The 21389-nt window shown below is 31.3% G+C and overlaps 2 protein-coding genes across 3 annotated transcripts; one reads left to right on the top strand and one right to left on the bottom strand.

Annotated features, from left to right (window-relative positions):
• The first annotated feature begins 2216 nt into the window (after window positions 1-2216).
• LOC102599791 (3-hydroxy-3-methylglutaryl-coenzyme A reductase 1-like) lies at window positions 2217-5727 on the top strand. 2 transcript variants are annotated; one of them, XM_015304124.1, is made up of 5 exons: window positions 2217-2848; window positions 2946-3471; window positions 3889-4070; window positions 4165-4511; window positions 5011-5727. In XM_015304124.1, the coding sequence occupies exons 1-5, from the start codon at window positions 2350-2352 to the stop codon at window positions 5257-5259; spliced, it is 1803 nt and encodes a 600-aa protein (XP_015159610.1). In that variant the 5' UTR covers window positions 2217-2349; the 3' UTR covers window positions 5260-5727.
• Window positions 5728-9257: 3530 nt separating this feature from the next.
• LOC102599463 (thioredoxin reductase NTRB-like) lies at window positions 9258-13882 on the bottom strand. Its single transcript, XM_006364769.2, has 2 exons — window positions 12773-13882; window positions 9258-9631 (listed from the first exon to the last, which is right to left on the bottom strand). The coding sequence occupies exons 1-2, from the start codon at window positions 13803-13805 to the stop codon at window positions 9561-9563; spliced, it is 1104 nt and encodes a 367-aa protein (XP_006364831.1). The 5' UTR covers window positions 13806-13882; the 3' UTR covers window positions 9258-9560.
• Window positions 13883-21389: the final 7507 nt, after the last annotated feature.

Below are 21389 nucleotides of genomic sequence, written 5' to 3'. Positions count from 1 at the left end.
TGTTGTGGATCCAATAGTAACATGTGAATACATAAAATTACAGGAAATAAAAAAATAGTAAAATACATACCGTTGGTAATGCAGATCTGGATATGGTCGGGGCAACCTTTCTACCCCTTTTCTTAGGTGTTTTTGCATGTGCCTCCTTTTTAGCTTTTGACTTCTTAGAACTTTGCTTAGCCATTGTTATATGATCATGCAACCTATTACACCTGTTTTCTGCTCCGTTAGGATCTTCATAATCAGAGATTCTATTAGTGTTGGATGTGACTATTTGGGTAATCCCAATACTAAAAGACGGATGATCCATAAAGTATAAAAAAATATTTAAAAAAATGAAAAAAAAAGTTGAAGATGAAGAGACCACCTATTTCAAACTCTGAAATTAGTTGAATGGAGAGAGAATTAGTTTGAAATTCAAAATTGGAATAATGAATCTATTGCATGAGAATAATGGGGGAGAAAATTTTGGAGAGGGAATCGTGGGTTATGGAATAATCTGGGGAGAAATTATTGGAGTAAATTTAGGGGTGGAAAATTAAGGTTTAGACTTCTTCAAGAATAATGTATCCGGTGGTTTAGTTTTGTGGTAACAATAGTGATTTTAGTATTTTTTTTAAAAATAGTAGGGAAATATTGAGAATATGTTAACTAAGTGTGTGTATTCTAGTAATTTTTTCAATTATTAATCTGGTCAATTTTCTTTTTAGACGAAAAATAGACTAAATGATAGGCCATAATATAAAATGTCCAACTCTTATTAAGTTTTGTTTTTTTTATATATAATTTATTTTATTTAATTATAAAATAAAAACTAATAAAACCCAAAAACTTTATTCAAGAAATTGATTTTGAAAAGATTTCTAAAGCTAAGTGGTTTTTTATTTCATGCAAAAGATGAACGTATAATGTATTAATTTCTTACCTCATTTTTCTAAAAATGAGTTGCATGAAATTACTCATTTGCATGCAATACATGCGGTAATACCCTCCGTTTCAATATGTTTAAAAAAGAAGGGCTCTTTCAATTTTTTAGCAACTCTTTAATTTTAACATGATATTTTTAATATTATAAGATTAAAAATATTTTGAAACGTGTGATATATATATACATATGACTACAATAATAAAAAGTTTTTTTACTCTTTTAAAATCATGTGTGCACAGTCAAAATAGACCAAGATTAAAATTGAAGGAAGTATGTGTTTTAGTTGATCATTTCAACGTTTAGAATAATACACAAATTGATACTCCTTCTGTCCCAATTTATGTGACACGTTTCATTTTTTGTGAATCAAACAATTTAAGTTTGACCAAGAATTTGCTCATAGAATCTTCAAAAAATTTAAAATGAAATTTACATATTTGTAAACTAGGTAAAAAGTACTATAAGTCACAATAATTAATAATTCAAAATATTTAAAAGATATATAAAAAAATTTATGATAAAAAAAAATTGTTCGAATCTCAAAATCTGAAATTTAGCACATAAATTGAGACATAGGGAGTAATAATTATGGTCATCTTTTACATTTTAAATATACATTCAATAATCTTATTTATTTTTGATGGATGAATTAAGATAAGGGGAATTAGTGCCCCTTTCAAAAAAGGGAAAGTGGAAATTAATTTTCAAGCTCAAAAGATTAAAAGGGTTAAGTGAGATTTACTCAAACTAAAACGAAGATAGTAATAAAAAATATAATTTAAAAAAAAGGGGAGATAGTATTAATTAGTAATATATCATATATTCCCTTCGTTCTTATGTATATGTCATCATTTTAGATTTCACGTTTATCTCTTCTACCCTTATTTATTTATTTTTGCACTCAAGTTTTCAATCAATGAATATAAATTAATTCAACCAAAGAACATTAATTATTTACTTAATAATTATATGTTGTTCAAATATATATTTTTAAGACTAATAACTCACAAAGATAAATATTATAGTTTATGTATTGATTTTATAAAATGATAAATATTATGGACCAACTATTTATAATAAAAATGACATATAAAAAATAAAAAATAAAAAATAATACAATTTTTGAATAAATTATATGGGACGTAAGTACATAACAATAAATTTAAAGATACAATATTATTAATCGTCCAAGCAAACTGCAAATAGCAGAGGGGCGAACAACACGCGGTGGGCGTGTCCCCAAACTGTAGCGCGCCAACCGCTTTTCACTCTATAAATACATTTCCTCAACTTTCGCTTCTCCACACAAACCATCACTGCTTAATACACAATATACTCTCTCTCTTTCTCTCATATCTCTGTTTTTTTTTTCTTCTTTTCAAAACTCCGGTGTTCCTACCGGAAAATCAACTAAATTTACAATGGACGTTCGCCGGCGACCTGTTAAGCCTCTATACACATCTAAAGATGCTTCCGCCGGCGAACCTCTGAAACAAGAAGTTTCTTCTCCTAAAGCATCTGATGCGCTTCCACTCCCATTGTACCTAACCACTGGGTTGTTTTTCACCATGTTTTTCTCTGTTATGTATTTTCTTCTCGTAAGGTGGCGTGAGAAGATCCGTAATTCTATTCCTCTTCATGTGGTTACCCTTTCTGAATTGTTAGCTATGGTGTCATTGATTGCTTCCGTTATATATCTTTTGGGTTTCTTTGGGATTGGGTTTGTTCAGTCGTTTGTGTCCAGGTCGAATAGTGATTCATGGGATATTGAGGATGAGAATGCTGAGCAGCTTATTATTGAGGAAGATAGCCGCCGTGGACCATGTGCTGCTGCCACTACTCTTGGCTGCGTTGTGCCTCCACCACCTGTTCGAAAAATTGCCCCAATGGTTCCACAGCAACCTGCTAAGGTAGCTTTGTCCCAAACGGAGAAGCCTTCGCCAATAATTATGCCACCATGTGCTGCTGCCACTACTCTTGGCTGCGTTGTGCCTCCACCACCTGTTCGAAAAATTGCCCCAAACGGAGAAGCCTGCGCCAATAATTATGCCCGCATTATCGGAAGATGACGAGGAGATTATACAATCTGTTGTTCAGGGTAAAACACCATCATATTCGTTGGAATCAAAGCTTGGTGATTGTATGAGAGCTGCTTCGATTCGAAAAGAGGCGTTACAGAGGATTACAGGGAAGTCATTGGAAGGGCTCCCATTGGAGGGATTTGACTATGAGTCTATTCTTGGACAGTGCTGTGAGATGCCTGTAGGATATGTGCAAATACCGGTGGGTATTGCTGGGCCTTTGTTGCTTGATGGGAGAGAGTACTCAGTGCCAATGGCAACTACAGAAGGATGTTTAGTGGCTAGCACCAACAGGGGTTGCAAGGCTATCTTTGTCTCTGGTGGCGCCGACAGCGTTTTGCTCAGAGATGGGATGACAAGAGCTCCGGTTGTCCGGTTCTCCACCGCCAAAAGAGCCGCTGAGTTGAAATTCTTCGTTGAGGATCCCCTCAACTTTGAGACTCTTTCTCTTATGTTCAACAAGTAAGTCCTTCTCTTATTTTTCTTCTCATGCTTACGTATATTCTTATTATTTGCTTTACGATAAATAGCGGTTCGTAGTTGGTGATTTGTTTTCTTTCCGTGAGCTCCCGCCTTTTCGCTTCCTTGTGACTCGAAACCAAAACCTAAAGGATGGTAGTATGTTTACCATTTTAGCAACCCGTTATTGGTGAGAGTTAGCATGAAACAATTAAGACAGAACATTTAAGTTTTGCTTCTCTCTTAATTCTATATTTTCTGTTACAAATTCTTTATTCACCCGCAAAGAGAAAAGAAATGATTTGTAATTTCTAGTATCCTAATTGAAAGCTTATGTTAAAAGTTACATGTCATGTGCATTTTATTCAATATTATATTTTCAAATTTTTAAATTTGTTTCTGTAATGGAAATTTTTGCAGATCAAGCAGATTTGCTCGATTACAGGGTATTCAATGTGCTATAGCTGGTAAAAATCTGTATATGAGATTTAGCTGTAGCACTGGTGATGCAATGGGAATGAACATGGTATCCAAAGGTGTCCAGAACGTTCTGGATTACCTTCAGAGTGAATATCCAGACATGGACGTCATCGGCATATCTGGTATTCCATCTATCTGTTAATTTATTGTTTTTATTTTTCCTAAGTTGATGCTAGAGATGTTTATTTAATTGGGAATCATGTGAAATATTGACAGGGAACTTTTGTTCGGATAAGAAGCCAGCAGCAGTTAACTGGATTGAAGGTAGAGGAAAATCAGTAGTTTGCGAGGCAATAATCAAGGAGGAGGTAGTGAAGAAAGTGTTGAAAACTGAGGTTGCTGCTCTTGTGGAGCTGAACATGCTTAAAAACCTTACAGGGTCAGCCATGGCTGGTGCCCTTGGTGGCTTCAATGCTCATGCCAGCAACATCGTCTCTGCTGTATATTTGGCCACTGGCCAAGACCCTGCTCAAAATGTTGAGAGTTCTCACTGCATTACTATGATGGAGGCTGTAAATGATGGCAAAGACCTCCATGTTTCAGTAACTATGCCTTCTATTGAGGTATACAACCAACATGCACTTTATTACTCTCTCCGTTGCATATTATTTATCAATTTAGAATAAAATTAGTTACATTTTACCGTTACAATTAAAATTTTGAAAGTATAATGATATTTGTAAAGTTTGAAAAAGAATTTCTATAGTAGTAATGATTTCTTAATGGACGTTTAGAGGTGAAAGTGAACAATTGATATGAAACGGTGACTATAGTTGAAGAGAGGGTGCTAGGTTTTAACGAAGTGCATGCAGGCTTTGATTTCAACAGATCTCTATTTTAATAGTAGTAGAATAAGTCCAGATGAAATATTGACATGTAGCATCCTTTACATTTAATGAGTGAGACCCCATCATTGAAGTGGGGTGTGTAGCAGGCAGGTTAGGTCATGCCAGAAATATTAATAATGTCCATAATTAAGTGGCATGCTAAGGAAGAGACAAACTTGCACATGTTTTATACATACGCATTTGTCCTGTCTTATACTGTATGTATGAATTTCAGGTTGGTACAGTGGGTGGTGGAACTCAACTTGCATCACAGTCAGCTTGCTTGAACTTACTAGGAGTTAAAGGTGCAAACAGAGATGCACCAGGTTCAAATGCAAGACTCTTGGCCACAATAGTAGCTGGTTCTGTTCTTGCTGGTGAGCTATCTCTCATGTCAGCTATCTCTGCTGGCCAACTGGTTAAAAGTCACATGAAATATAATAGATCTATCAAAGATATTTCCCAAGTAATCACTTCCTCTTAGTGACTGAGGAGATTCCCACTTGATCCTCTACATCACCACCCCTACTATTTCTATATTCCAATAATAAATAATAATAAAAATAGGAATAAAATTTTCACAATTAGGAGGGAGATCTAGAAGCAGAAGAAGTAATTTGAACCAAAATATAATAAAATAAGATGTTCTTTTATGAAAAAAGTAGTTCATGGGAAGAAAAAGACAAGTTGGAATGTGTTGTATGTATGTATTATTTCTATGAAGCCATGTGAGGGTGTAGGGTCTCTTTGTGAAGATCTCTGAGGATGTTAGGTGGGAAGTTACCAGTGTCCAGTGGGGGGTTAAACTTGTAATTTACTCTCTTCTCAACACTTGCCAACGAAGATGATCCATCTTTTCTGTTGTATTGTTTGTAATTTAGGGAGTGTAATCGCATTTTAATATTTACTCAGAAACTCTGCTTTTGTATATGATTTGTCTTTCTTTATTCAATCATTTTTGTTTGTTTACTCTGGATCTATGTGCCTAAACACGTTTAAAGTTGATGGATCTGTCATGTTCATGTGAAGATTAGTTGTATTTAGGGTCCTGAAATCACCACTACTACTATTTAATTAACCTAATTCACAATTATGGATCCAAGTCAGAAGACAGAATCATTTAGGCTAATCTTGATTTATATTCGCATTCCCTGGATCTTGTTTTAAATATTCTAAAAGTCGCGGAATGAGATTCATTTTACCTGGACAATGAACAAAACAATGTGCTATTCTCGTAAACTATGACTTTATTTCGGTTTGGTCACTCAACGACTAGTTCAATTAAAAAGTTACTCAATTATTTTGTTGACTCGCATTACTTGACACAAGTTATCATTTTAAGTTGTTTCTATATATTTGTATTTTGATTCTTTTTTTTTTACAAAAAATAATTAACAACCGCTTTCTTTTGCTCTTGATGATTATATTGAAAATTTAGATTTGCGCAGTGGATTTTGAATAACTAATTATTACTTTGATGAAATATCATAAATTCAGATCTGCACAGTGGATTAATTAATTAATTAATTGTACTGCTGTCTTGTTTCATTTTATTTAGATCCTATACTAGAAATAAATGTTTCATTTTAGTAAATCAACAAAGAGTTTTTACTTGAGTAGTAGAAGTCAAATTGCTGCTGCTGATGAGAGGGGGGGAAAAATCAAGAATGATTATGGGGAGATCCAAATTTGCTGTCAAATTTAATTTAAATGATTTAGATGTTTTGTTCTCACTATTATCAATTAATTAAGTAGTCTATTACTTCCTTTCAATCAGTGATGATACATCAAGTAAATCTTATAAATAAATGAACTCCCCCTTCGGTCTCTATGATGATTTATATTTCTTATATAATTAAGTTGAATTATTATTGATTCCAAAGGGGGGAAAAACAAACGGATCGATTTAAGTGGGGGAGGGTCAACAAAATGATTAACAAAAGATGTCATGCTATTTATAACAAATCTAGCTTAAAATAAATACAAAAATTTGTCAACAAAATGAAATGGAAATATCATCACCTAAAATGGTTGAGTAATTTTGTGAATAAAATATTAATAATTAAGTAATTTTTAAATTATAAAAAAAAAATTAAAAAAATTGAGTAAACAATCCTAGTTGATTGATCATCTGAAAAATTAACTCTTTCATTACTATATTAAGATGACTTGTACCCATAAAGGACATATTTTCTTTATTTTTCTGTTGAATAATCTCGTAGAGAGAGTACATATTCTTGAGTTTGGTGCGGCCTATACTGAAAAAAATTAGTTATATCAATGATGAAATGTCAGTTTTTTTACCTTTTATACTTAAGAGTCCGTTTGGATTGACTTAAAAAAAGTATTAGCTTTTAAGTCAAAAATAAAAAGTCAAACTGAAATGACTTTTAAATCAAAAAATAAAAAGTAGGGGAGACCTACTTTTGATTTCTGACTTATTTTAAGTCATTTTTTACTTTATTTTAAGTCATTTTTTACCTTGCCAAACACTTCGTAACTTATTTTAATTATTTTTTATATTTGTCAAACACTTCCAAAAGTAAAAAACTGACCTAAAAGTAGGTTTGACCAACTTTTAAGCCAAACCAAACACCCTCTTATACTTGGCTAGATTGAGAACACTTCGACTAATAAAAAAAAACGTCTAACCCTAAATTGGAAACTAACTAAAGTTTGTAAAATTTGTGGGGACTCATCGGAGTAATCATGATGGGCGATGATCATTCAATATTGGGTCAACAATTTCTTCGTCAAGTTGTGGTGCAATGGTGGGACTGTTCCATTCTTAATCAGAGATTTCATGTCTGTGCCTTAGACATGAAGAAAATCTTATTGGAAGCGTCACCCCCAAATAAGATCTGCGATGGGGGATTCAAATCTAATCGAAGCTTCAATACGAGCTCCAAACATTGAGAAACCAAGAAAAAAAGTTACAACTGTTTCTAGTGTTTTTTCACCAAACTTTGCATCTAAATGAATACCTAAACTTATGTATTCGCCTACTTAGCCATGACTATGAGCAAACAAACCTAAATAAAGTGGACTTTAACGTATTTCATAGCTACAAGATGCAAAATATGCGGAATTAGAATATAAGTTAGTACGTACGAAATACTCTTGAAGTTACCATTTACCAGTCATTGGATTTGTCACCATTAATGTGAAACTTAAATAAAACATGAATATAGACTCCTTTCCTTTTATTTTACTTGTTCTTGTATTAAAAATAGATATATTATTTTTATTTGGGGTTCTTGCATACTCAATTTCTGAGTTTTTGGTGTTTCGAAAATATTTATTTCAAAATTCTCAGATTTTATAGATAGGTCAAAGTAGAATAGAAGGGGAGCTATGCCTGACCTCTCTATTACAAAACTAGGAATAAAGAACCCATCTATACACACTAGCTTATCAAAGAAACTACCTGCCGAACACTTGATATATGTCAATTATCATTTCCGAGAAACCAAGATCCTGTCCTATTTCAATTGTATATATGACTAATTAGAGATGTATTTCTCAAATTCACGTTTTCTTTCAAAATTATTTTTAAAAATATTTAAATATAAATATGTGAATTCATGCTCAAAATATCGTATAATACAATAATGGTTGAATGCATCTGTCTAAGTAAGATTAGATATTTAAATTTTCTATCTATCTTTTTTTTATTTCGAAAATCAGATAAACAGATGTCTAAAATTCTAAGTGGTTATTGGTAGCTTTTTGGAGTTTTAATTCTTTTTTTTTTTTGCTTTGATCTTTCAAAATTTTCAAATCTGTCACATGAAATTCTTAGTTTTGTTTAACATTGATTTTTTTATATACAATCCAATCAAATGTATATTTTAAAACTAGTAGTACTGAATGATATATAACATTCATGGAATGTTAGAAATCTTATGGAAAATATTTCATTGTATGAAGTTCACTAAAGCTTTAGACGTGTTAGACACTATTCTTAAGGATATTTCACCCAGTATAGATGTATCCCAAGCCCTTCTAGTATATAACTAGGAGCCATAACTTAACAAAGATTCAATAGAAAGAAAATCAGCCTACTAAAACATATGAAGAAGTAATATGTTTATCTGTCTCACTCTCCGAAGGGAAAGAATATAAGAAGTATATATAAATGTAAAAAACTCGATATCACAACAGAAGTTTAAGACTTTACTGTCAATTGTCATTTTGAAGAAGGATTAATGGCTCAAGAAATTGTGATAAAGGCCAATAAAAAAAAGATGTAAATGAGATACGTAATAATGGGAAACGTTACAAATATCAATTGCAACATTAATATTTGATTTAGAAGTAATAACCAATCAATGACTGTTTAATGTATAAACATAAATATTAACCGTTAAGGCTATAAAGTCAATGTAAGTGCCTATGTGTCATTAACAATTGAATTATTTGATATAGTTACCATCAAGCTTGTTGCAACTTTGTTATAAACCTCAACCACAAGGAGTTTGGAATGATCATTAAAACGAAAAGAAGAAATCACATAATCAATCCATTTATGTTGATCTCCAAGCTATCATATTTGGCCAAACTCTAATTACTAAGTTGAGTTCATTGATTTATGGATGTTTCGACCTCATTGTTTAACAAGGGACGAACCATCGCTCAAATAATCATTTAATAAAAATATAATACTCTTTCTTTTCAATCATAAACATCAGTGAGGAAACAAATTCTTAATACATACATATCAAATCAATCCAGACCTATGCAACACTAGTACAAGAGCTACTTCAATGGAACAACACAAAGCAATCAATCACTCTTTCCCTCTTGGGCACCGATTTCTTGCAAGTAATGTTCAGCATCCAAAGCCGCCATGCACCCTACAAAAGCATGCCCCAAAAGAAAGAACAAAAACAACCTTAAGCCATATGTTATCTCGAGAGGAAGATGCGGAGTCAAGACGCAGTTTGTTGCACTCGAAGATCAAAGTGATAAACGAAGCAAAAGCACATGGATATAATCATCACAAGTATCAAAGTAACGAGTGTCAAAGATGTTAAGGTTATCAATACCAGTATGCCAAGGATGCTGATACATATAGCAAGAAAATGTTTTAAAAAGAAAAAGGCCAGAGGCACAATTAAAAATAATAATAATCTAGGCACCAAAGGCAAAGGTACCAACGTTACAAAGCACACCCAGCAGACATCAAATTATCTCACAAGGTTCTCCATATGTACACTGCATCCAACAGGCATCATATTTCTTTCACAAGTACATAAGCATAATGTAAAATGCGATGCTGAATGGAAAAGGCCAATAGAACATTGTTCAAGAACGTAAACCTAAACTTAGTAGGATCCTTGAGACACATTCCTGTAAATTAGTAACCAGAAGTGCAGGACTAAATAAAATATGTGAAGCGTGCAAACAAGTCCTACAATGTACACCATAATCATCATCCATATACAATCATGTCTCCCAGCAAAATCACAACACCTCAAGACAGAACTAGAGTAATAATGAATATGAGTTGCCCAAATAAAAGGCCCATATCATTTCTGTAGACTATCAGCATCTGACATCATCACAAACTAATTCTTGCAATTGAATAAACCTTTTTTGAACTAGAAAATCAATATTGACTATAACACATCACAAGGACAACTCTTAAAACTTGAACACTGAGTTTTTATTTTTATAAGAGAAGCTAAATAGGCAACAACAAACCATAGATATCTTTGTGGCTTTAAATTATCTCATTAAGGGTAAAATGAAAAGTTTAAAGTTAAACTGTTACAAAATATAGAAAGATGTTTTGGGGACTGACTAAAACAAAAGAGTGATACATAAATTGGGACCAAAGGAGTATTTGCTTTGCAATCGCTCTGTCTGAGATATATCTTTAGGAGCTAAATCCTGCCTTAGAATGGTAAAATAGTTGGGGAAAGACCCATTCTTTTGTCATAAAACATCAAAAGCAGAGAAACAAGTCCTGCTTCTTTCATCACCAAAAAGTCCATTCGTGTGATGCATTATCAAAAGTTCAGATTCTGGTTGATGCTAGTATTTCATTAGTACGATCAACATTGGCTTCATAGGATGGAAATTTTATGATTATAGTTAGTAAAACATGGGGTCACTAACTCTCGAGTCCGGAACCTATTTGAGTGACAGAGAGAGAAAATTGACCAAAATAAGCTACAATTCTAGAAAGTAACTAAAATAGGGTTAGTATAGTTTTTTCTTCCGTTTTACACAAAAAATATAAACGGCAAAAATTAGAATGTTAACGTCTATATTTTAACATAATATGGAAAAAAAAATTCCACTTTATAGAGTGTAACTCAACTTTTTCTTACACTTCATAAAGTGGAAGAAAAAAAATTGTTTTACAAAAAGGAAATTTTTACATTTACACTAAATTATGTCTCTTTATGCAATTTTTGCAGTTACAATAGTTTTTGGACAAATATACTCAACTTTTGGTTGAGAAGACATTTTTTCTGATTGAAATGAAGAAAAATAGAATATTAAAGATGTTGAAGGTGCTATGTTTGATCGTGCTTAAATAGAGCTTGGAGGAGTTTTCAGATTAAAAACAATAAAAATGCATAATGTAATCATTTTTTCCGTTTTCATGATATGTCAAATCAATATGATTGTATGAAAAACACTACAAAAACTGCGTAAAGAGACACAATTTAATGTAAAAAATGTAAAAAATATTCCTTTTTGTAAAGTAGAATTTTTTTCTTCCACTTTATAAAGTATCAAAAAAACTTAAACTTGTAAGAAAAAGTAACACTTTATAAAGTGGAATTTTTTTTTGCTTTATGTTAAAATATAGACGTTAACAAACTAACGTTTGCCATTTATATTTTTGGATAGAACTGAAGAAAAAACTAAACTAAGCCTATTTTAGTTACTTTCTAGAATTGTGGCTTATTTTGGTCGGTTTTATCTCTTTAGCTCAAAAATAGGTTCCGAACTCCTAATTCTCTTACTAACTTCCCAAATATTTTAACAATTCCTAAAAGATAGTTTAGGATAGACTTTCTACCTAGCCAAAAAAAAGGGTTAACCTAAGCACTTGGAAAGATACCATATCACAGTCTGCCGAAAAAATTGTATTTTTTTCCAAAGAACTTTCTACTTGGATTGGTTTCATATCAAGGCAACTTTTTTACTAAAATTAAAGACAAGTAAGAACATTAAACAATGAGAATTTTAAAGTTTCATAAATTATGGTAAGTCTAAACCGTGATTAGGTCTGCTCCCCACCCACCCCACACACGAAAAAATAAGCACTTCTCTAAATACTACTTAACTAAATCATTATCAAGTAATCTATTTTTCGAGAAATTCCACCTACGATACCAAAATTAAATTGACACAGCTAAGCTGGTGGTGGTTCTTTGTTCTTCTTCTTCCCCAAATATTACACCTCTTTTTCTTCTCCATTAGCAGTGCAGCCCCACCTCTGGAATGGAGTCCTTACCCTAAAACCTTGTCAAAAAACATTCACACTTGACTACAAGGATCAGAGTAACAATCAAGTGATACTTTAGGAGGCATGGTGCCTTGAAACCCTCTAAGACATTCTCCACAGTACTATAACTTTCTTTATATCAGACTTCCATTCCATTCATTCTAGCTTTCAGTAGTTGAATACTAAACCATTATAAATGTAAAAAATATCAAACAAGAGTGTAACACAATAAAGACAACCATAATGTCACTAGGAGGTATTCTATTTCTTCAGCAAATATACAGACGACATAGCTGCAATGAGTGCATTCTCTACTTTGTCGATATAGCTAAAAGTTCTCTATACAAATGAAACATGTGACTGTTAAAATTTTGGGCCAATATCAATAAAAACAAATGTCTACAAGCATGTTTTCAAGAACATCAAATGGCATCAGACTAGTGATAGATATTTAAATTCTAAAAGGTTATAAATTACAACAAGAAAAAAGTAGCATGCATACTCAGGCAAACAAAACAAAACCACTAACCTGAGCCAGCAGCAGTAATAGCTTGCCTATACTTCTTATCCTGCACATCACCAGCAGCAAAAACACCCCTAACACTGGTCAGTGTCGTCCCCGGCTTAGTTACAACATATCCATCAGAATCCAACTCTAATTGCTTATCCAAAAACTTGGTAGCTGGTTCGTGCCCAATGGCGAAAAACAAGCCTGAAACATTCAAATCAGAAACTTCTCCTGTAACAATATTTTTCACCTTCAATCCACCCAAAAGCTTTTCCCCATAAGCCTCCACTACAGTAGAATTCCAAATCACCTCTATTTTAGGGTTACTCAATGCCCTATTTTGCATTATCTTCGATGCCCTAAATTCATCCCTCCTATGAATAATATACACTTTCGAACCATATTTAGTTAAAAAATTAGCTTCTTCCATAGCAGAATCTCCACCACCAATTACAGCTAATGGCTTATTACGGAATATCGGGGCAGCACCATCACAAACGGCGCAAGCTGATATCCCCTTATTCCAGAAGCCATTATTGCCGGAGCCGGGGAATTCAAGCCTCTTAGCCACAGCACCAGTAGCGAGAATAACGGCGTCAGCTAATACAGTCCTATCATCAGAAACAACTTTAAAAGGACTTTTAGAAAAATCAACTTTAGTTACCGTTTCAGTATAAATTTGTGTCCCAAAACGAACAGACTGCGCACGACACTTTTCCATAAGCTCGCCGCCGCCAATACCTTCGGGGAAACCAGGAAAATTCTCAACATCTGTGGTGGTCGTAAGCTGACCGCCGGGAGCTATGTCGTTAGCCATCCATCCTTCGAAAAGGATCGGCTTCAGCTCCGCGCGGGCTGCGTAAATGGCAGCTGTGTGAGCTGCAGGGCCACTCCCGATTATACAAACGCTAGTTTTTAGGGTTTTATGAATGTCGTCCATGGAGGAAAATTTAGGGGAATTCGCGGCGGCGGCGGTAGTGAGGGTGGCGACGGGAATTAGGTTACAGGCTTTTTTGAAAGTATTTAAGAGTTTTGGCCAACAGTTGCCAGTCATATTTTTCCTTTGAATTTGAATGGGTTGAAAGTTGACGTTTTGCTTGTTGTTACTATTTAATATGAATATGAATATTTGAATGGTAATGTGTACCTATGATATTGGAATTATATAGTTTTGGAAGCAAAACATATTTGGAATCCAACTACATGCTTAACTTAGTTCAATATCTTATTTGGAGAATTAAAGCCCAAGTTATTCCATATTCATCCTGATACATATATATATATATATATTGGCGTTTAAATATGATTTTTCCATTAGTTTATTAAAATAACACAATTAGTATTTTTTGGAAAAACATAATTTTCAATCTTAATACAAAATTAATGGAAAGTTACACTAAAAATGCAGATTATTATTATGTATGCGTTGAAACAAATCACAAAACGTCTAGTTATTTAAAAGTCTAGCAAGATCATAAGTTTAAACTATAAACTATAAAGGTTGATCACATGTATTTTGTGATAAAACGTAAAAATGTGAGACGGGTCCTAATAAATATTACTATAAATTTTGCTCTTGATGCCCATTTCTTTTCTTTGCGGGAAAGAAAAAGGAAAAGAAAATTGTTAATAAGAATTAAGAAGTGAAGAAATAAAGAAAGAGATTTAGCTATCTTAATGTGAAATCTAGGAATAATGAATGAATTTTCTTTGGATAAGGACAATTCAAAGAATTACATCCAAATATACTATGATAGATTATAACTCATATCTCATAAAAAGAAATTCTTTGGCTGCTACTTTGAGTTATCTGATTCCAAATAATAAACAAGAATGTCACATTTTTTTTCTTTCAAAAGAAGTATGTGTACATATACCTACTTTCTTTATTTTCATATTAAACCTTCAAGATACGATGGATTGACAAATTCAACTTGTCTAATTACAATCTACTAGTATTTTTCAGTTTAAAATGTGATGGTTATGTTTGACTCACTCCATTGTTGTTTGTTTTGAATTACATCGCTCATTTGACTTGTCAAAGTCTAAAACAAATAACATAAATTTTGGAACATCTCGATACCCTCAAAAAAATCAACAATATACATTATATTATATCGTCTATTTTTAAAAAATTTCGGGGTGTCTTCCACTTTCCAGTTCAGAGAAATAGAAAGAGGGGTTGCTAGCTTGAGTCAATAGACTGTTTTTTTATACCTTTTCTATAAGATCTACTTTCAGATCGAGCCTAAGTTTTTTATTTAATTAAATAAGTTTGGTCTAAGGTCATTGCTCTTTGCCACCTAATGACAAAGTAGGTTGATGGGTAAGCGTCCCCTTGCAATGGTGTGGGGATTAGAGGTAAAACAAAATTTTATTTTCATGGTCAAACGCCCTGGGTGATTAAAGCTTTCCGATCAGATTTTCTCCATGGACATAGCAATGTGATTTAGACGTGATTGGGCCGAGGAACACAAAATGGAAGTCCAGTTAAAAGAAAGAATTTTAGGCCCATACGAAGGGCCAGATCCCCAGATAAAAGAACGAAACAACTTCACAAATAGCCATGTAGCAAAGTGCACTGCTTAATTTAATTCTATTGTGATTCGCCGTCATAGTTTTCCCAAATTTTGCTATTCGTTTAATTTGTATAATTCCTCTGATTGTATAAATCAGAATTTTGTATAATTTGATTTCTGATTGTATAAATTCAGAATTTGTATATGCTTACCCTCGCTATTTGTATACGATTTATGAAAACTTCACAATAAATTACCCTATTTATATATCGACAAACGAAATATATAAATGGAGTTCTAAAAAAATTCTAAATGTATAAATACATAATTTGTATATACCTACCATATTTGCATATTTGCAAGCAAAATTTACAAAGGGTGTGAAATATACAAATCGCAGCCTCCATAGCAAATAAAACTATAGTTATGGAGCGTAATTATCAAAGTTATAGTTATAGAGCCTTACTATATCTATTATGTTTGCTATTTCTCAAATTTTCTCTTAATTTAACATTTAGCCCATTTGCATTTCAATTATGTTCACAAGTCAATGTTGATTGATTTCATTTCCAACCTTGACAATTTACTCCTGGTTTTCTTCTCTGTCATGTGAGTCTACATTTGCAAAACCTACTACACCCATAATCGTGATTCGTGACTGACATGTTGCTATATCTACATACTTTATACATATAGACTATAGTATATATTATTTGATTGCTCAAATGAGATCTAGTGCTTTATATGTTAATGAAATGATCCTCCATAAATATTAGTTAAACAATGTTTACCAACACAATCTTCATGTATCAAATGAGCATGGTTGACGAAGTCATGGGAAGAGCTAGAGGGCAGAAAGAGATTATTTAAATCTCATTCATTAGAAACATTATATTAGATAACGCTGGATATATAGAAAAGAGAAATATATTTAAAGGTGATTATCTATATTATTTGGTGATGTAATGCTTGCAAAATTGTATTTGTTGAAAAAAATGAAGGATAATATTTCATAATCATTTTTTTTTTTGTGATAAATGTCACCATCTTAGTTAGTTCAAGCTTTAGTTGAGCCTTGAACTTTCTAAAGTTAGTTTCCTTTAAGTCAAATGTGTTTAATTAGGTTTGTATCATAATATCGATAAATTATATTTAGACATTACTTTAATTTCTAAAGAACTTATGCCTTGTCAAACATAAATTTGATTGTTAAAAGGATAAAACTAAAAACTAGCTCGTTTAAAGGTCAAAATGTTGTCCTAACTTTTTGAAAAAATGCAACTCTCTATATAGTGTTGGCTAAGAAATAGCCTTTGCCCACTCCAATCTGTTTTTATCATAGTATGAAACCTAATCTACTTAGCTAAAACCAAAAAAGTCAGTGAGCAAAACTGATGTGAAAATGATTAAAGGCAAAGAAATAAACTTTAATCACATAACCAATTAAAGAAATCGAAAGTGATTATCATTATGGAGACATGTAACTAAATCAACTTTTCTAAAGTTTGAAAATAGGATGGCGCTATAAAGTCTATATGTTCAGATTTTCAACCCCTCAAAAAAAAAATCCCTCAACACCTTTTTTTTAATTTTAATTTCTCAAAGTTTTATTTATTTAAATTTAGTCAAATAAAATGGCCTTGGGTTAGGTGGTCAGCACATCTTTCAAATCTTTATTGGTACCTACTACATTAATAAGATTGCCACTCCCAACGTGAAGTTATAGTATAAGTAATTATCAAATTAATCACAACATTAATACCATAACACAAGGTTCAAATTTGAAATTTGAATATTGAAAACTTCTTCATTACATCAAATTTTTCAATAATTTTTAGTTTTTCTCCATATGCATATTTCAGGGGGAAACACAAGGACAGACAAAACTCTGTCCTAGACTCCTAGATACAGAAAATAAAATTATATTATATATATAAGGATAAAATGATCTTTGTTACCACTTTCAAATGGAATAGAAGAATATAACTTTTTCAAATCTGTTGTAAAAGATATACAAAATTAAAATTAAGTTCGTAAATAATTACAAAATCAAGTTTTTATTGGGGTAGAGTAAAAGGTGTCCAAATATAATAGGTATTATTTTTTATTAACAAATTGAATAAAGGTGTCATATATGTTATTATGATAAAAAAAAAAACTAAGATTATGTATAAGATCCGTTCACCTTTAATAAAAAATCACTTATTTAAAGTTCGAATGTCAAGTATTTTTCTTGTTAATGAATTTTGTGAATGCTTTCCTATTAACAAGTCTTACCCTAATGAATTCAGATTAGTTAAGTCTCCGAGCCACGCGAAAATATCATATGAAAAAACAAAAAGATATGGAAAAAAAAACTAAACAAAATCATAGCTCAGGCAATTTTTCACCTGAATTTTTTTGATTCTAATGTACACTAAAACATGATGAAAAAAACCCCAAATACATATGAAGTGATAGAAGTAAAAAATAAAATAGAAGCTCCTCAACATATACTAAACTAATACTATACACAAGAAACATAATTTGTGTTTCTCTTTTTCTCTAATTAATTACTTCTCCATAGCTAATTGAAATTAACAATTAATTTCATGGCTGATGAGAACTGGTTTTTCCTCCATAGAAAGTGAATTCCTCTTAATAAAATCCAAGCAATCAGCTATAGCTTCAGCATAAAACGAATTCGAACGTCCGTACGATTTCAATCTATAATCACAATTACTTTTGTTATAATTTCCATACATAGCATAATCTGCTTGTTCGCTCACCAAATTCTTGTTGCAGCTTCGTCCATAAAATTGATCGCGACTATCCTTTGTATCGTTAAAATTTTTCTTTATCAAACGAATGGCGTGTCGATAGGATGATCTCCATGATCTGCTGAAGAGTCTGTACAAATAGAGGAATTTAGCACGGAGTCTTTGTACTGAGAACCTTCTGGAATTTAGCTTAAAACCTCTTGTAATTCCACAACACCTTCTTCCAACTCTTTTATAACTCATATAACCCATGATGAGAATTTTTTGTTGAAAATATAGTGAGAGAAAAAAAATTCTGTTTTTTTTTTCTTGTTATGATGAATGAAGATTTGAAGAAAGAAGGATTTTAGAATTAAGGGAAATATTTTAGTTCAAGTTGGTGTGGAAGGAGAGAAGTTGGGAGATGATGGTACTTATATATATTGGTTGGGTTTTGGGGAATGGGGGTGGGTTTGATGGAAGCTTTTAATTTGGAATATTGGTCTAAAGCGGAGGTAAGACTTAAAAACAGACTTGATGGGGAGTTTGTGGTAGAATTGTAAGTATTCTTTTATTTTTAATTAAAAGTCTTGAGGTTAAGTCTCATTAGATACGAAGTCATCTTGAGTCTTTCTGAATATAGAGTCGTCTTTGTTAAGGAGCGCTTTATTTTTCAATGTGGACTTTTCGATGCAAATTTAAATTTAATCAGATTTCAATGTATGTACCAATGAGTAATAGCTGGTATAATATATATATTTTTTAGGTCCGTTTAAAAAAAAAAAAAGATATTTCTTTATTTGACAATTATTATTTAATAGTACCATCTTCACATTATATGTAGTCTACTTAAAAAATATCAACAAAAAATTACTAATATTAAAGTAACTTTGAGTAATTTGGTGAAAATAACAAAGCTTTTTCTTATTTTTTAAAATTTTGTGTCGATCAAATGATATTATGTAAATTGGGACGAAGAAAGTATATGAATTTTGATAAATATTTTGAAGTATATTCTTTTCACTATATAGATATGAGAAGAATCACAATTTATAGTGTTTTTATATATAATTGTTGACTATTTTACTTTTAATTTTAAAATATTAAATTACTCTATTTTAATTTAGTTATGTAAAATTAATTAAATTGACTCTTAGAAAAAAAACCTAACAATTATTTTGGGAAGGAGGGAGTATTTATATATATTATCCGCAGAAAAATAATGAGGGTATGATCTCAGAAGATTATCATAATCTGATTATGTATAAACAAGATTTTCTGATTATGTTAGTATTAATTATGTAATATTTAATGGGTTAATTCTAAGGGTCGGTTTGGACAAAATTCGAGTTGAATTTTTATTTTATTTATAATGTTGAAGTTGCAAACAAAAAAAATTGTGGAAGAGACATTGTGTTTGTATAGTTGGAATCCAATATGCCATAAAAAAAAAACATTTATATAATCTGGCCTTGAACTTTAATATTCGATATTTTTTGGGAAATATTGGAAAACTTGTTTGATGAGTTTTTTAAAGTGAAATAAAACATATTTCTAATTCTCTTTATTCAAGTATAATTCTGGTTCAGAAATGGGTGCATATTTACAACTTATAATATAATTTTAGTACAATTCAATAACTCTCGCGATATTTTTTATAATATTTAAAAGATCACTTATTTAATAAGTATAATATGTATAAATCAGAAATCTAGTCCTTTTTGAGCTCATAAACTTTAAATTTTGTACAAATACAACTTAAATTTTAAATATTATTTTTTAACTTTAATTAAATACTATCCAAAAAAAAGAGTTAAAATTATAATTAAGATTAAACAAAGTAATTTTTTTTGGTATGGTGGTGGGGTTGTAGTAAAAAAGTCTCTGTTTCACAAATTAATCAAGTGACTGGAGTGGTTGAAAGATAAGATAGGCATAACAATTTAAACAACAAAACTGATGATCTAACTTCAATCATGCAATACACAAGGGTCCATTAATTAATTAATTAACAATTAATCTCGATTTCTTAAGTCTAATTAGTCTCACGAATTTGTCCCATCAATTGCATAGTTTACTTCAAAGGCCAAACCTGTCGGTAAAATATTCCACTAAAAAAAATTATTATACTACTCTATATATGGTCTATATTACTTTTATAACTTGGTGATGATTATATACAACTAATATTCCATCATCAAAAAAAATGGACGGTACCAGTAATTTTCAAGACATTGGTGTAATATAATATTATATGAAAACATGGTGCATATAATAAAAGCGGTGAGCAGTTTCTAACCACAAAAATGCAAATAAATAATTAATTAACTTATAGATATTATTTATATTGTGATAAGAGGACAAGACTGCATGCATGGACAGTATAATTAGTAACAATATATTTTTAATTAATTAAAAGGATTTAGTATTATCGATCACGATCCAAAAACAGAAAAAAATAAAAAAAATTAAAGTTAGAGATAACTTTCTTGAATTTATTAATCTAGTGATTTGTTTCTTCTTTCAGTTTCTAGTTCTCTGTGTCATAGTTAAATATTGGGGGGGGAAACATTAGTGTAGTAGATGATTTTCCTTTATGTACTATTGCCTAGTAAAGTAGGGAACTAATTTTTTGTTGTTTTGTGTTTGATTAAGGTAATCTAATTAATAAGATTACTTATAAGTTAGTATAATAATACTATAATAGTCATGCTTCATTGCAACAACTATTTATGACTTGTATGATTTATAAAGGGCTGGATGAATCTAGTAGAGTCCCTTAAAGAATTAGCGTGCATATTTTCACTTTCTCCGTTTATTTTTTACGTCATTTAAAAAATAATTATTAGTATGAGAATTTTATTTATATTAATTGAACTTCTTTTGAAATCGTTTTATTTAAAACATCCGACCACCATTCTCCAAGGGCTTGAATTCTGCTTTTGAAATGCCTACTATTAACTTAGTTTACAAGCTCTATTGAATTACTTTTGCTATATGCACCTAAATGAAGTTACTTTTCGATGTATAGTCTTAGGTCTTAAGAAATTAGCTACAAAATCTGTAATTAATGTTAAGGGTGAAAGATTATTTTTTTAATTATTAAAGCGATAAATAAAAATAAAAAACTATTTTTTAAAGAGAAACTTTCACATATAGCAAACAAAAAAAATCATATTTGTATGTTATAGCAAAGTTTGCATAATTGCGCTCCATAGCAAACATATATATGTATAATTCACTATACATATATACAAAAAGAAGCAATTGTATAATTCGTTGGCTCCTCTTCAGAATTGTATAATTTCGCTAGCAGGCCATTTGTATAAATTGTTGTTAGCCTCTCGTTTGTATAAATCGTTGACAAAAATATTTGTATAT

This window comes from Solanum tuberosum, unplaced genomic scaffold, assembly GCF_000226075.1.
Source record: "Solanum tuberosum cultivar DM 1-3 516 R44 unplaced genomic scaffold, SolTub_3.0 scf00443, whole genome shotgun sequence".
Classification (NCBI taxonomy): Eukaryota; Viridiplantae; Streptophyta; class Magnoliopsida; order Solanales; family Solanaceae; genus Solanum; species Solanum tuberosum.
This window is presented reverse-complemented; position numbering and strand designations above follow the sequence as displayed.

Coding starts and splice junctions, on each gene's coding strand:
- LOC102599463 (XM_006364769.2), bottom strand. CDS start 13,805: ATGACTGGCAACTGTTGGCCAAAACTCTTAAATACTTTCAAAAAAGCC. Junction 9,632..12,772: donor TATTACTGCTGCTGGCTCAG/GTTAGTGGTTTT, acceptor ATGCTTTTGTAG/GGTGCATGGCGGCTTTGGAT.
- LOC102599791 (XM_015304124.1), top strand. CDS start 2,350: ATGGACGTTCGCCGGCGACCTGTTAAGCCTCTATACACATCTAAAGAT. Junction 2,849..2,945: donor ACCTGCTAAGGTAGCTTTGT/CCCAAACGGAGA, acceptor TCGAAAAATTGC/CCCAAACGGAGAAGCCTGCG. Junction 4,071..4,164: donor GGACGTCATCGGCATATCTG/GTATTCCATCTA, acceptor AAATATTGACAG/GGAACTTTTGTTCGGATAAG.